The sequence below is a fragment of the Polypterus senegalus genome, chromosome 9 (genome assembly GCF_016835505.1).
Source record: "Polypterus senegalus isolate Bchr_013 chromosome 9, ASM1683550v1, whole genome shotgun sequence".
NCBI classification, from domain to species: Eukaryota; Metazoa; Chordata; class Cladistia; order Polypteriformes; family Polypteridae; genus Polypterus; species Polypterus senegalus.
In genome coordinates, this window is record NC_053162.1 from 125,329,106 (window position 1) to 125,344,749 (window position 15,644).

Sequence of the window (15,644 nt, forward strand, 5' to 3'; positions counted from 1 at the left end):
TAGTCACTCTTGATACCATCTGAGGATGCGGGGGTGAATTACCCGACTCTGTTAAGGCCTCAGAAGGCGAGTGTTGAAGACCGGCCTTACTGGGCCCTGAGGTAACTGATGTACACGATGTACGTGAGACCCCTGAGGTAGAAGGTTGTGGGAATGTTACATTTGTGTCTAGGGCATTAGGCTGTGGTGAAGGGACTGACGATGTTCTGGCCTTAGAAGAGGTATTCTTCAAAAGCTCCAGAAGAGTGTTAACTACAGCTTTTTCATGCAGAAAAGTAATATAAAACCTATCCTTTAATTTCAGATTAGAACAATGTAAAAAGCATACAGATTCATCAAATGTAAGCACATTTCGGGTGCAGAATTGTACATAGGAGCCTCTAATTCTACAAATTGTTTCAGTAACAGGCCAAGGTTTTCAGTCAGCTCTTGTAGTCTTTCTCGATGTCTCTGTTTATGTATAGGCCGAAGGGAATATCGGGATGAAAAACGATTTCTATGCCAAGATCCGTGGTCAGAGTGAGTCGTTGTCGGCGAAGGGGACACCTGGTGGACTAAACGCCGTCCGCTGCTGTCAGACCGGACGGGAGAATGCCGTCCGCGGCTGTCAGAGGGAGTGGGAGAATGCTCAACGCTGATCTCAGAGGGGGGTGGTTTTTGTGGAGTCAGCCAGTTACGGTAGAGGGCTAGATTTTCTGAACCGTCCAACAATTGCGTTAAAACACCCGGGGAACCTGAAAATAAAAGTATTCCCTTTTCAGTTAAAGACCTCTTTTCACAAAATCTGGAGATACATCTGTATCCCTGTGTTTCTTCGATACACTGAAAATGACACTTACTGAGATTGTACAACTCAGGGGATTCCCTTTGAGAAACTGTTTCATTCTGTAAAGGATTTTCATCTATAAAAAAAAAAAAAAGTAAATGTTTGCGCTCTAAAATAACAGGTCAGACAATCTCACACACACACACACGCACGCGCACACACACACTCACACACACACACACAGACAGGCACGAGTACAAAATGCATAAGCTCTTTAAAATAACATGGCCTGCCATAGCTCAAACAAAATGCATACACTCTTTAAAATAACATTCCACACACTGTCACACACAGACAAGCACATGCACACACACACACACAGGCACGCAAACAAAATGCATAAACTCTTTAAAATAACAGGCCACACAAACCATGCACATTTTAATCAAGATATTTATAAAATAACAATTTACCATTTCCAGAATCAGTTTGGATATAGACAGCTAAGAAAAAAATATAAGGAATTAGACTTCTGTTTTTTTTAATACATGCTTGTTTAACACGTATAATAGTTAATAACGGATTAATAATAATAATCAAAAATAATGCTTACCGTGATCATCTGGGACGATAGCTTCTGCAAAATAGTCAGTATGAAGAATGTTAATATTGCATTTTAGCCATTACAAATTATACAGCAACGTTCAATTAATGCTAATAAGACACACCATTTTGAGAGACATTCATCTTGTCTTTTCTTAGCAGTCTGCAGACGTGTAAGACCTATGGGCCACTCGCGGTGTTATTATATACGACAAGAATTTTTTGAAGTTTGAACGGCTATTTATAATCAGAGATATGGGCCAATTATACGAAAAAGACAGGATTTTTTTCAAGGTTGAACAGCTATTTATAATCAAGAGATATGAGCCAATTGCCAGACAATTTACACGGGCAGGTGATGTAATCTCTGCAATCTCCAGTAATTTTTAAACAGCTGTCCTTTAGATCTGAACATTGTTGTTATGTGGCTTGTATAGGTTAAGTGGAAACCTAAAATTCCTCAAAAGAGATGAAAAATGTCCTCTGGGATGCTTTAAAGGACCTCTAACAATTTCCTCAGCAGCGTGGGGGTCATCCTATGAGTTGCACAGCTCAAAGGTGAAATCATCCCTGCCAGAACCTAAATTTCACTTTAAAAATGAAGTACAGCTCATGACTTTAGGGTCTGCGCGGTCTCTAGCCCGCTCCTGCATGGGGGTAGGGGAGTTTACACACAGCTGTTCACAAGCAGGCGACCTCGCTGGGACTCACCCAGCGGGGGAAATGGGTGCTCGAAATGGGCTGCGATCGCTGTACATGCTGGGGTGCTCAGCCCGTGTCTGCGCTCTGAGAGTAGCAGGAGTGGGCACGCGCGTGCAGATCCTGACTTTCCTTTCTGTGTGTAGAGAGAGAGAAAGGCCTGCTTGCAGGGGGTCTGTTAAGAGCTGACTGAGAAATGCTCTCAGAGGCTGTCAGGGGGCTCAGAGCATGTCTCAGGCCCATGCTATTTGGTCATTCTCTCTGGGATTCTGTCTAGGATTTTCTGTGACATGGAAAAGGCATCTTGATTTAGATTAAGCAAAGATGAGATAGATATTTTAAATCTATACTAATAAAAGGCAAAGCCTTCACTCACTCACTCACTCACTCACTCACTCACTCACTGACTCACTCACTCACTGACTCATCACTAATTCTCCAACTTCCCGTGTGGGTGGAAGGCTGAAATTTTGCAGGTTCATTCCTTACAGCTTCCTTACAAAAGTTGGGCAGGTTTTATATCGAAATTCTACGCGTAATGGTCATAACTGGAAGCTGTTTTTCTCCATTTACTGTAATGGAGATGAGCTTGAACGCCATGGGGGCGGAGTTTCGTGTGACATCATCACGCCTCCTACGTAATCACGCAGTACATAGAAAACCAGGAAGACCACCAAAAAGCGCTGAAGAAAACATGCATTATATAATTGAGAAGGCAGCGAAACAATAAGAAGCGAAGCGAAAGTGACATATACAACCATATTCATGAGTTCTGCTACTGAAACAAAGCACGATGTAAACCTACACTTTAAATTAAGTTCATAGACAGGCTGCTGCTGGCATTTGTAATTTAGTGCCTGCCCATATAAGGCCGTCCGTCAGCGGCAATCCAATAGCAAACTCCCACTAAATATTCACGGGTGAAGGACTGTGTTTATGGAGAGGAAGATGAGATGGTCAGGGTGGTGTTTGACACAAACTCAGCGAAACTGCGAGAGAAAGTTTTAAGTGCCAGGACTAAGGTAACATTAAATACAGCCATGGACATAGCACGAGATGGCACCAGCACAGCTGGGAACCTTCGATGCATGTACACCGAGTGGCTCACGTGAACTGACGCAGTGCACAGATAAAAGCAACAGTTCCAAAAGCGCTGAACAAAACCGAATTACACAATTGAAAAGGCAGCAAAAATATGAAGCGTCTGATAAGCATATTCATAAATCCAGCTACTGCGGAAACAAAGCACACGGTGGAAAAGTCAATGTCCCGCTAAAGGAAGACAGTGTAAAAAAACCCGTGCATGCAGTGTGTCAGGTCTCAGATAAAGAAGAAGACAAGCTGTTTATTGATGCAGTAAGAAACGAATCGATGAAAGAAACCTGTCATCTTTACAACGATTGACAAACACGGAATGTAACTTGAACACAACACATCCTACAAATACGAACCTGATTGAAAGAAATAATGATAATCAAATCCTTGATGACAGCAACACTCAGTAACACTCACAAAACAAATACTGTATATTGACAGTCATGTTACGTTATTTTTAAAATGTTCCCTTTTCTTTTCTAGCTTTTTAACACACTACTTCTCCGCTGCGATACGCTGGTATATATATATGTATATATATATATCCCGATCTACATACTCGAATAATGGATACTTTATTCGCCATCAATGATTGTTTTGGTAAAGCCATACTCAGTGTATTCATTAGATGAACGGTAAAAAAGTAAGAGCGAGGGGAGGATGCAGGCTGTAGTGCGCGTCAACTCTATCTGAATTGCGCGATCACATTTCAAAAATATATCTTTTCAAGTTCTATTTAGTCCATATTTGTCAAACTCAAGGGCCACGGGCCACATCCGCCCGGCGTAATTATATCCGCCCGAGATCATTTTATATACTGTATTATTGTTATTAATGGCCCAGGTATATGAAGCGCTGGTAACACAATAAACTACAGATCCCATAATGCAGCGCTTCAGCTGCCTTGCGAACACTTACGCGTTAATCAAGTCTAGCTTATGATGCTGCAAGTTATTGCGAAGCTAGCTCACACGATGCTGAGAGAAAAGTTGATTCTGAAAATAGAGCCTTTAAAACCGATGGGAGGCTGAGTATATGTTTACTGAACCCGTGTGTCTCATTTGTGGAGCTAATGTGGCTGTAATTACAGAATTTAATCTAAGACGGCACTATGAGACAAAACATCAGGGTAACCTGAATGCAATGCAGAAGATACAGAAAGCAGAATAATTAAATAAGAATCTGACACTTCAGCGGACGTTTTTACCGGTGCACAATCACAAAGTGATTTCAAGTGAAGCTGCTTTTATGGGAGACACAAATGCACCAGTGCACCTTGCCCCACTTTCCCTGTTGCCAAGTAATGTTAAACCAAGTCGTCACTACGGTGTTCCCAAATACGCACTTTGCTGATAAACTGAGCGCTGAGTTTGCACGGCGCTTTGGTGACTTTGAAGAACAAAAAGTCCGTCTACATGCGGCTCGAACCTTGTGCATGTTTGGTAGCACATATCTGTGTGAGAAGCTCTTCTCAGTGATAAAGACTAACAAAACAGCACACAGGAGTCGCCTCACTGATGAGCACCTGCAATCCATCCTGAGAATCTCCACAACACAGAACCTCACACCAAACATAAACGAATTTGTTGCCAAAAAGATGCCAGGCGTCCAGCTCTAAAATGACATATGAGCAAAGACAACTGAATGATTTGATTTGTTATTGCTGAAAGGAACACATTTTATTTATATTTCCAGGTTTTGTTATGCAGCATGTTCATATTTGAATTTGTATAATTTTGACAGGATATATTTTTATGGAGAGCAAAATCTTTTGGGATATTTAAAATCTAAGTTTATTTTTATATAAAATTACATAAGAGTAAAGAAATTTGAATGTTTGTTCTTTTAATGTTTACTTTATTTCTAACTTGTATAATTTAGACAGGATATATTTTTATGGAGAGCAAAATATTATAAGTTGTTTAAGGTTTGAGTTGATTTATTCAGGAATAATATTCCTGTCTGTTTTTACCATTCCTACCAAAGATATTTCTGTCGACTAAATAAAAATTCCTTCTATTTAAAATTTAAATAGAACTTGAACAAATACGATAGTTCATAATATCCACGCAGACTTGCACGTAAGAGCGGAGTTATCCATTTTAACAAGCAGCGTATTGCACTGATCTGAAATAGCTGTGTGTGTATATATGTAGATATGTATGTATATGTATATATATGTTTATATATGTGTGTGTGTATGTATATACAGTATATATATGTATTTGTGTGTATATATGTGTGTGTATGTATGTATGTGTGTATGTATATGTATGTGTATATATGTAGATATGTATATATATATGTTTATGTGTGTGTGTGTAAATATATATATATATATATATGACAACAACACTCATCACTCACAACAGTGACAAAACAATTACATTGACAATCATGTTACGTTATTTTCAAAATGTTTCATTTTCTTTTTCATTGCTTCTTTAACACACTACTTCTCCGCTGCGAAGCGCGGGTATTTTGCTAGTTATAGATATAGGGGTTCTTACCCAAAGCAGGAGAGGCTATATAAGGTAGCTCGGTCCGTCTGGAAAGTTGGGACCCCGGTCAGAGACTTTAGAAAATGCTTTGCTGTTTTATATTGCCCTTTCAGAAGGGCTTTCAACAGGGAGCACACGTCCTCCGGAGAGAGGATTGGGAAGTGTGGGGAGGCCGGCGGTCAGGTTCTGCCTCACCGCAGGCTGAGGCAGGCCCTTCAGACCGACAGGGTATGGATGGGAACGTGGTCGGACTGGTCGAGGGACGATCTTGGGCATGTCTGATCTTTTCAGGACATGCCCTGGGCATGTCTGTGTTTGTCGAGGTAAAGTCTGTAACATGCCCGGGCTTGTCTTTCGGGAGATGGGGGCTGGGAAGTGGGTGGGGGGCAGTGGTGAGTTCAAGGAGGGGTCAGACATCCATCAAAATGCCCTTGACAGTTTGTTGAGCCAATCAGGTGTCGGGGGCGGTGCCAAAGGGGCTGTGCCAGGTCACGTGAGGGGCCGGGACTTTCTAGTGTTACGTCATCAGGGGCGACGGGGCGGTCCTTCCGGTATTGCATCATAGGGGTGGGCTTAAAGGTCATTAATCATTTTGATTGACAGTTTGACAGCAGGTCCGTGCCTATAACTACTCAGATAAATAGAGAAGATGTCTTTTTTTCTTTTTTTTTGCAACAAGCTGCATAAACAAAAAGTTGTCCTCTTGTACAGTTGTCTTCTTGAGAAACAACTTATGAACATTTGATATACTTGTGGATTTTTCAAAGATTTGTAATGTGTTTATTATTTGTTGCTGTGTTTCATACAGCATAAGTTTTGGTAAGAAACAAGTACTACTTAATTTAAATGCTAATCCATATTTAATAGTAACATCTCTAGAATTATGAATGTCTAGCTGATACACATAAGAAAAAAGCACACCTGTATAAATATAGTAAATGTATATTTTAACAGCAAAAAAGCTGTAGTGCAATTAATGATTTAAAATGAGTAAAACCTGTAAGTGCATGTGTATTTACATTTAAGCGGTGTTTAATTGCCAATGTCAATTGATTGATTGTGTGAAAAAAATATACTGTATAGAGAGAGAGAGTGATAATGAAAACTACTTTTTTTAATAAATGTTTGCTTCAGATGGGTACATTACAGAAAAAAATTAATCCATATGACAGCTTGTAATTAATGTAATTTCTTTTCTTTTATGCCATATGCATTATGGATACATATTTTTGTATATATTTTATTAGTATATATTTTAAGAAAGGTTTACTTATATTACTATTTTTATGGTCACTAAACAATAAGCCTACAAAATTTTCATTTTTTTTAATAAAAAATCAGCAGTTAACACCTTTGGTCTATAGTTTAATTATAAAAATACACTTTAACATAGGACAAAAGCCATCTATGTGTCTGGTTATACAGGAGCTTAGTGTAAAAAGTTTTTAAAGGGATAAAGAAAAAAAATAAATAACCGATCAAGTAGCATGAAATCGGTGATTGGTATCGGCCTTAAAATCCTGATCAGAACATTCCTACATACAGAAGGTATTACGATTTTATTTATATATGTATGTACTCTGATGCATGCAGGCTTGGTAAGTCTCTTACACAGACTTTTCTTAGGATAACCCAAGGGTGATTCAAGAAGATGGAACGTTTATTCATGTAATCTAAATTTCCCTCCATAGAGTGGAAGAACAGTGGTCAGAAGAAGCTTGACTTCACATCCTCTTCAAGTTCTGCCTCTTCTGCCAAGTTGTGATTACACCAACGACCACCCAACAGGAGCTGTCATTTGGCCAAAAGAGTTTGATCTGTACAGTTGCTCCTGCAAATCTTCAAAACTACTTTTATCCTTTTTGTGATTTATTGTTGCAAATTTTTCATTTTTTTCTTCTGTGTATTAAGGCATTAAATGGGGTTCTTCTGGTTAGTGACCTAACATTTCCAGTATATATATAAAATTATATGTAATTCATCTATATAAATTGTAGATACTGTAATGGATGAATTGGCATCCCAAATGGGATGGAGGGTGATAACTTGCTCTGGTGGGGAGGCCACAATGGAAGGACATCAGGGATGAAGGCACAACATGTCCAGGATGGTTCTCAATTCTTATCCCAGTTACGTTGATAGGCTAATGGATGGACTGGGGGAGACTGTATATCAAGAAATTCCCTTGTACTATAGGTGGCAGTGCTCTTCTAGCTTGGTCTCAGTTTCGATAGCCACAGGATTGCCTGGGACTTACACTTCAGAACGGCAACTCTGTCAGGGACCTTGGGATCCCTGTTTTATGCAGCTTTCATATGGCCAAAAGTCCACTTATCATGCATAGCCGTGGTGCCATAATTTCTCCCAGGTCTAACATAAAAGGAGGCATTCTAATCTCACTCTAAATGTCAGAGTTGGGAGGAGGTGGATGACACTCACTCAAGAGTTCTGGGAAGGAAAAAGACAAAAATATTGTATCAGTCTATTTTTCTCTGCTATCTTTTCCAGTTAGCAGCAAAACCACCCCCTGATCAAGGCACTATGCAGCCATCTGTGATGCTGAAATGAAGGCAGGTGCCTCAGCTGTCCAAGAGAAAGACTTATTCAAATCCTCTCATATGAAGCCTGGAAATAAAGGGGAATGACTTCAAAACATCTGTGTTATCTGGAATGCCCAGTAGGGGCTGAGCGGTCTTTTGGCTTTGGAACCACAGCAGATTACATTTTTTACTCCACCTTAACTAAAGTGTTTTTCTTTTGTTTTGTGTTGTTTTTTCTGTCCTCTTGGCACTCTGACTTATATTATGATATTATGCATAAGGATGCCACACTTCTGCTTGATATTTATCTGTTTTTTAAGATCTCATAGATGTTTTTGTAGTTTCTTTGTTACTTATTCTTTAATATGTGTGCCTAATCCTGTTTGTCTTTCTTTTCTTGTAACTTTCTCTTTGACATCTTGTAAATCAATTTAAACTACATTGTTTGTATGAAAATGTGCTATAGAAATAAATGTTGTTGTTATTTCATATCTATAATACAAACCTCTTATGTAAATAAAAATCACTTACTTTTGAACCTGGGATTGTCTTGGTGCCATTGTATCTGGAATTTGGGGTTTAATGTTATCCCTTTTTGGTCACAATATGTGTGTGTGTGTGTGTACATATATAAATCAACAGGAATGTTCCATCAAATTATAGAAAAAAAAACCAATTTAAATCTGTTAAATTGTTCTCTTGTGAAAAGCGGACAGACACACAGACAGACAGACGTTGGATTATATATATTTATAATTTAACTTGTGCCCTGTGTCTGTTGTGTTGGGTTTGAGGAGCAACAGTGCCCTCTATTGTACACAACATATATAAAAATATATACAGTATATAGTGGAAGATCAGCCCGACTACAGACAGATACCAGGAAACACAAGTCCAAAAGCACACACTGTTTATTTTCCTTCTGCACACAACACAGTGTACAAATCCCCAACAATGCTCAGTCACTTACTTTCTTTTCCTCTTTCTTTTCTTCTGCCGCCTCCACTCATCACCCGCAAGGTCTGTCCTCTGCCACCCGATTCCCCTAATGGAGTGAGGTGGCCCCTTTTATAATGCCCTGGATGTGCTCCAGGTGCTCCGTAATGATCTTCCGGCAGCACTTCCTGGTGTGGCGGAAGTGCTGAATGAGCACCCACAAGCATTCTGGGTGTGCCTGGATTCTGTGCCTGCAGTCCATGGCTCTGTAATCATCTGGGTGCCCCCTGCCAGTGGCCACAGGTCCCAACAGGGTTGATCTTCTAAGCTCTGATCCCGTGACCCTGATGCAGACCAGGGCAGCTGCCCTCTCCCGGTCCTTTCAGTCAGGGCAGCATCCCCAGCCGTCTGCCACACTGCCCCTACTTCGGGGAGGGCAATCCGGTCCTCCACCATCTCCTCCTCCCTTTGAATGAGCCCGATGGCAAGATAAGCCTCCAGGTGCTCCTTTCCCTGCCATGGCTTCTCGGCATGCAGCGAATCCTCCTCGTCAGCAGTTTCTTCCAACGTCGCCTCGCTGTCGCTCCACAGGTCAACACGCTTCAGCCACAGACGTGGATAAAGGCAGTCCCCTTCTAAAAAGTAAGAATAACGGGACTGCAAGGCATTCCCCCCAGGACTGACTGCCACTGGGCACAACACCTTGTGGGTTCTTCAGCAGCTGTGCCGACCCGGTCATCTGTGACAATGGTGCATGCTTAGGAGTCCACTGCTCTCACGGTTCTCCTATTCTTCTTCTTCCCCATCGGGTTGGAGACGTTACTTTCGTGAACCGTCGGCAGTTTTCCTGGTGTGCCGTTTGTACTGCTGTGCGTGCCTCTTTGCAAAGGTGTGTACGAGCCCTGTTCTGCTGTGCCGGGTTGTTCACAAAATTATTTTTAACAGGGTCCCCTGAAAATTTACAGGCAGGCAGTCCCCTTCTGGGATGCCATGTGGAGATCAGTCCCAACACAGATAGACACAGGACACACAGAAGTCCAAAACACACACTTTTATTTTCTTCTATTGCACACAGTGCACAAATCACCACTAAAGCTCACTGCTCAGTGCTTTATTTTCCTTTTCCTCTCTTTTCCTTTGCTGCCTCCACTCCTTTCTCGCAAGCTCTGTCCTCTGCCACCTGACTCTGGCTACTTGAATGGAGTGAGGTGGCCCCTTATGTTGCCCCCAGAGGTGCTCCTTGTGCATCCTGATGAACATCTTGCAGTACTTCCTGGTGTGGCGGAAGTGCTGCATGGTCACCCGGAACCACTCCAGGTGCATTTGGTTCCTCTTCCGGCAGCACTTCCTGGCATGGCGGAAGTGCTGCAGTCCATGGCTCTGGAATGATCCGGGCGCCCCCCAACAAGGTTGAGCTTCCAAGCCCACACCTGTGGCACCAGTGCAATCATTAGGGGCTTCCCTCTTGCATCCCGGTCCTTCCATTCACCCTGCAGGGTGGCATGTGAATTGCAGTCCAAAGGTGCAGCCCACTTCAGAGGGAAAGAGTAAGAAAAGTGACTTTGCAGGATGAATATCTTTAATGATCCTGTGTGAGTGTCGAAGGTAGCAAGTGTTAGCCATGTCCTGAACAGAAAGCAGCTGGGTGAAAATAATGTTCTTTGCCACCTTCACCACGTTCTATAGGGTTTTTGATCTTGAGTCAAGCAGGCGCCTTACTAGGATGTCACAAAGCCAGTGAGGATGAACTGTGTGCCAGTAGATGTTAGTGAGAACAGAGGGAGAAATGAGAATCATTTTGAGACATCTGAGGAAGAAGCAGCACTGGTTAGCTTTCTTGACAACTGCCAGAATGTGTTGTGGCTACTTCAGTTTATCAGTGATAGTGACTCCAAGAAATTTAAAGCTAGATCAGTGTGGTCTGCTTCGACTTGATTTTGGTGATGTTAGAGTTATTGTCCTGACACTACTGAGTAAGCAGATGTCGTTGGTGATCAGGCCTATGATGGTGGTGTCATCAGCAAATTTAACGATAGAGTTGCAATCATGTTTGGCCATGTAGTCATAGGTGAAACATGAGCATAAAAGGCAGTTCAGTATAATCTCCTGTGGAGCTCCTGTGTTGGTGGTCAGTATGGAGAATATGTTGCTGCCAGTCCACATATACTGGTCTATTGGGATTCCAAAATCCAGTTGCAGATGTTGGTGCTGTGTCCTAAATTGATCAGTTTAGTGGAGCTTTGCTGGTACAAAATGTTAAATACTGAGATGTAGTCTACCATCCAGATATGCCAGGATGATATGAGCATGCAAGGGATATGGCATCCTCTGTGGATGTGTTGTGACAATATGCAAACTAGAGATGATCATGTGAAATATTATCTGTACTAATAAAAGGCAAAGCCCTCACTGACTGACTGACTGACTGACTGACTGACTCACTCACTCACTCACTCACTCACTCATCACTAATTCTCCAACTTCCCGTGTAGGTAGAAGGCTGAAATTTGGCAGGCTCCTAACACTAAATGAATCCTACTTATGTACATATTGTGAACGATAGGGGAAGCTCTCGCTCCCTTGAACCCCTGTCCACGACTCCAGACACCAGGTAAAAGTCCTCAAGTTGACTTTATTTTGTCGCCACAGTGCACAAAGCACACTCTCCACCACAATTTTCATTAAACTCACAATAATAAACAATCCTCCAGCTCCCAGACGCGTTGCCACCCTTCCACCCAGCTCAGCTCATTGTCTGTGAGTTTCCATAGTCCTTTTATAATCCCTGACCCGGAAATGTTTCTGCCCAATAGTCCACAAGTCCTTTTCCCTTCCGGGTCAGGGTAAATATTCCCTTTCTTCAACCCGAAAGTCCGTCGCTCTTCCTGTGACGAACCTCCGGGTCACAGGGCACGAAGAAGCCCTCGGTCCTCCCTGCAGCTCCCTCCTGTGGCCCCCACGGCATCCAGCAGGGCTTTGCATAAAAACTCCAATGTCCATGATGCCCTGCTGGTCTTCTGGGGACCTCCACGCTGCAAGGAGGGCTCCACCTGGCGGCTTGGGGGTATTGGCCGGGATAAATGGCCGGCCATCCATTACAGTATTCCCCCCCCAGCGACGAATTATTATTTGGAGCGGCCTGCCCCGAGAGGGAAGTCTTCCTCCAAGAGGACGTCCTGGTTGAGTCTTGATTAAAACGAACATCTTGGTCCCTGGAGTACCTAGGGGGAATATTATTCCAAATTGACATCTTGTCCCCCTCTCTCCAAGGACAGTTCCGCCAAATATGGCCCAACCTTCGCACCGTAACACTGCCTCTGTCCTCCTGGTATTCTTCCCTACGGGACTGAAAACAATTGGGAAATGTTAGGTCCGCCCCTTTTGCTGGGAGAGAAACCCCCTGCCGCCTCTACTGGTGCTTTTTCTCTTTTTGCTTCTTTCCCTTTCTTGTCAGGAGACCCCGGTTTATTTTCGGGATCTCCTGCTTGATCTGGGGCTTGTCCACAGTCTGAGTCTCTCTACTAAATGAAGAGAGCCCCTTTACTGTCTGCACCCCTCTTGATTTACAAATTACCGACGGCGGCGTCTTCAGGGCTGCCTCGCTCCGGGAGTCAGCACTGTCTAGCTGCCCCGGATCGATTAGCCCTTCCGCCGACCGCTCGGTTAACGTACCAACCTCTCTTGTAGGGTATGCGTGTATTGGCACCGCTACTTATTAAACGCGGGCCCGGATCACACGCGTCCCTCTATTATGTACGATACGGGTCTCGCTTACCTGTATCGCCGCATCATTCATTACGGGAGGCTCCCCACCAAATCGCAGCACGTAGGCCCTCACCTTCTCCAACGGCTCTCTGGCTGCCGCTCCCAAATCCCGACGATCTTTTCAATGGTCGCCAGGACCTGCAAGACACTCGCTACGGGCTCGATTAGTTTTTCGAGCTCCCGTAAGTTTATATAATTATTCATTTCGACCGGCAGAACACTCACTTCCTTGTTCGTGTTACCTGCCGACCGGAAGCCAATGAGCACGCCCGCTTCAGGCACGTGCTCTGACGGGTCTCGCGGAGGCTTCTGGGACTTGGAGTTCTCGGAGGGTCGAGTTGCCTTCTTCGGCAAACTGCGGTCTGTCTTTAATACTTTAGCGACATCCCGATCAGCTACTTCCGACCCTCCTTACCTTCTTGTGGTTTTAGCGATGCCTCGCTCGCCTCCCCCTTCCCCTTCGGAAAGACCAAGTCCGTTCCTTCGGGCTTGAAGGTGCAAACAGCAGGACGCGGAGCTCCTCCATCCCAGGATGCACCGGGTTTGCTACCGTGTCCCTCGTCGGCTGCCATCATGCGGAAGTCGATTTCTAGGTGCTCTGGCTTCGACAGGAGAAGGCCGTCATCGTCGGGGCAGTCTCCTTTTCCCCTCGGAGCCTCCAGGTGGTCATCTCCAAGGTACATGCATGGGACAAGGTGAGAAACAATAAAAGGATTTTTAATGTCGTTCCCGGCACGTACCTTAGAGGGATCGCTGCTTCCTGGAGGTTTCTCCGGACTTGTAAGGCCTCTCCTTAACTCCTCCCGAGCATCGGCCATTGCACCTACGGCACTCCGCTGGCGTTGTCGCTTTGCTTGCCCTTCTTTTTTCCCATTTTGGACTCGGTTTTTTCGGGTTTTGGCGATGCTGTGGTGATTCCTGACTCCGTAGTCTTCTTGGGGTTTATTATCCACAGAAATATTTGATTCAGGTCCTCTGCAAACGACGCTAGAGTATCCTGCCGACTACGCCACTGTGAACGATAGGGGGCGCTCTCGCTCTCTTGAACCCCTGTCCACGACTCCAGACACCAGGTAAAAGTCCTCAAGTTGACTTTATTTTGTCGCCACAGTGCACAAAGCACACTCTCCACCACAATTCTCATTAAACTCACAATAATAAACAATCCTCCAGCTCCCAGACGCGTTGCCACCCTTCCACCCAGCTCAGCTCATTGTCTGTGAGTTTCCATAGTCCTTTTATAATCCCTGACCCGGAAATGTTTCTGCCCAATAGTCCACAAGTCCTTTTCCCTTCCGGGTCAGGGTAAATATTCCCTTTCTTCAACCCAGAAGTCCGTCGCTCTTCCTGTGACGAACCTCCGGGTCACAGGGCACGAAGAAGCCCTCGGTCCTCCCTGCAGCTCCCTCCTGTGGCCCCCACGGCATCCAGCAGGGCTTTGCATAAAACTCCAATGTCCGTGATGCCCTGCTGGTCTTCTGGGGACCTCCACGCTGCAAGGAGGGCTCCACCTGGCGGCTTGGGGGTATTGGCCGGGATAAATGGCCGGCCATCCATTACAATATATATACGTCCATAGCCTGCAGCTCGGTTGCCGTGTGAGGCGGCGTTGGGTCCCCCATTCCCACGCTTCCCACGTTGTTGGCTGTCTGCCTATTTAAGGCCATCTGTCACTCCAGTCTCTTCATTCCCTTCCTTGCTTTGCCACGGAATTCACGTCTCCCTGCTGATAACTGCAGCCTTTCTATTTAATCCAAGGCTTCTCCGCTGTTTTATTGTTTGTTTATTACGATTATAGTTATTGTGTAGGTATTTTAGACTTACTTTACATTGTTCAGGTACCCATTTCTTTTATCATTCCAACCGTACCCCCATTAACATGTCTATCGAAGTGATCACCATCGATCAAAGAACTGTCACTTACCGAGTGGTTTCCATTCCCGGAGATGGCACCTGCATTTTCCATTCTCTGTGTTACATATTGCACGGCCATATCAGGCTCACACTTGATATCCGGAGGAACATTGTGTCTTATGTATTAAATGATTGGGACGGGTTCAAGGTGTGGACTGATGACGGTACAGGAGATAATTATACAATACAGGAGCACTATAAGAGTAAAATGCTTAAGCCCTTCACCTATGGTTCTGCATGTGAGTTGATGGCTGCCGCTGAATTGTTCGGTTGTCGCTTTCAAGTGTACCGAAATGGCCAAATATTTTACACCTTTGGACAACCGCCAATGCCTCTTAAACATCTTAGATTCACAGGTGACGATTTCAATAGTGGACACTTTGATGTTTATGAATGTTTAAACTCTCAAAAGTTGGATGCAAAGTTATCAATGAAACCGGTTGTATGCTTACAACTCTTGATAGATGCCAAATGTCACTTCAACACAACAAGCCCTGCAAATACTGTCGTAATTGAAACAAACCATGAAACTCAAATCGATTATGACAGCAGCAATCCAAGCTGTGAGATTTCAGGCAAGATTGCTTTTCACATGGCCAACTGTACATTGCATGCTCAAGAGTAAGCTCAGTGCACAGCTTGGTCATATTACAACTGGAGGGCCAAACTGACATGGTATACAAAGAGATCCTTACCAAAAATTGGTATATTTTCCCTTAGTTTAAAAAGGTTTACTTGTCCTCTTAATAAAAATTTTAAGGCAGTACTTCGCCGCTGCAAAGCGCTTAGCATTTTGCTACTGTTTAATATGTCCCAATACTTTTT

The 15,644-nt window shown here is 43.7% G+C and overlaps 1 protein-coding gene across 1 annotated transcript; it reads right to left on the minus strand.

Moving 5' to 3' along the window:
• Nucleotides 1-300: 300 nt before the first annotated feature.
• On the minus strand, nucleotides 301-9,660 carry LOC120534906. Its single transcript, XM_039762413.1, has 3 exons — nucleotides 9,567-9,660; nucleotides 840-935; nucleotides 301-734 (listed from the first exon to the last, which is right to left on the minus strand). The coding sequence occupies exons 1-3, from the start codon at nucleotides 9,658-9,660 to the stop codon at nucleotides 301-303; spliced, it is 624 nt and encodes a 207-aa protein (XP_039618347.1).
• Nucleotides 9,661-15,644: the final 5,984 nt, after the last annotated feature.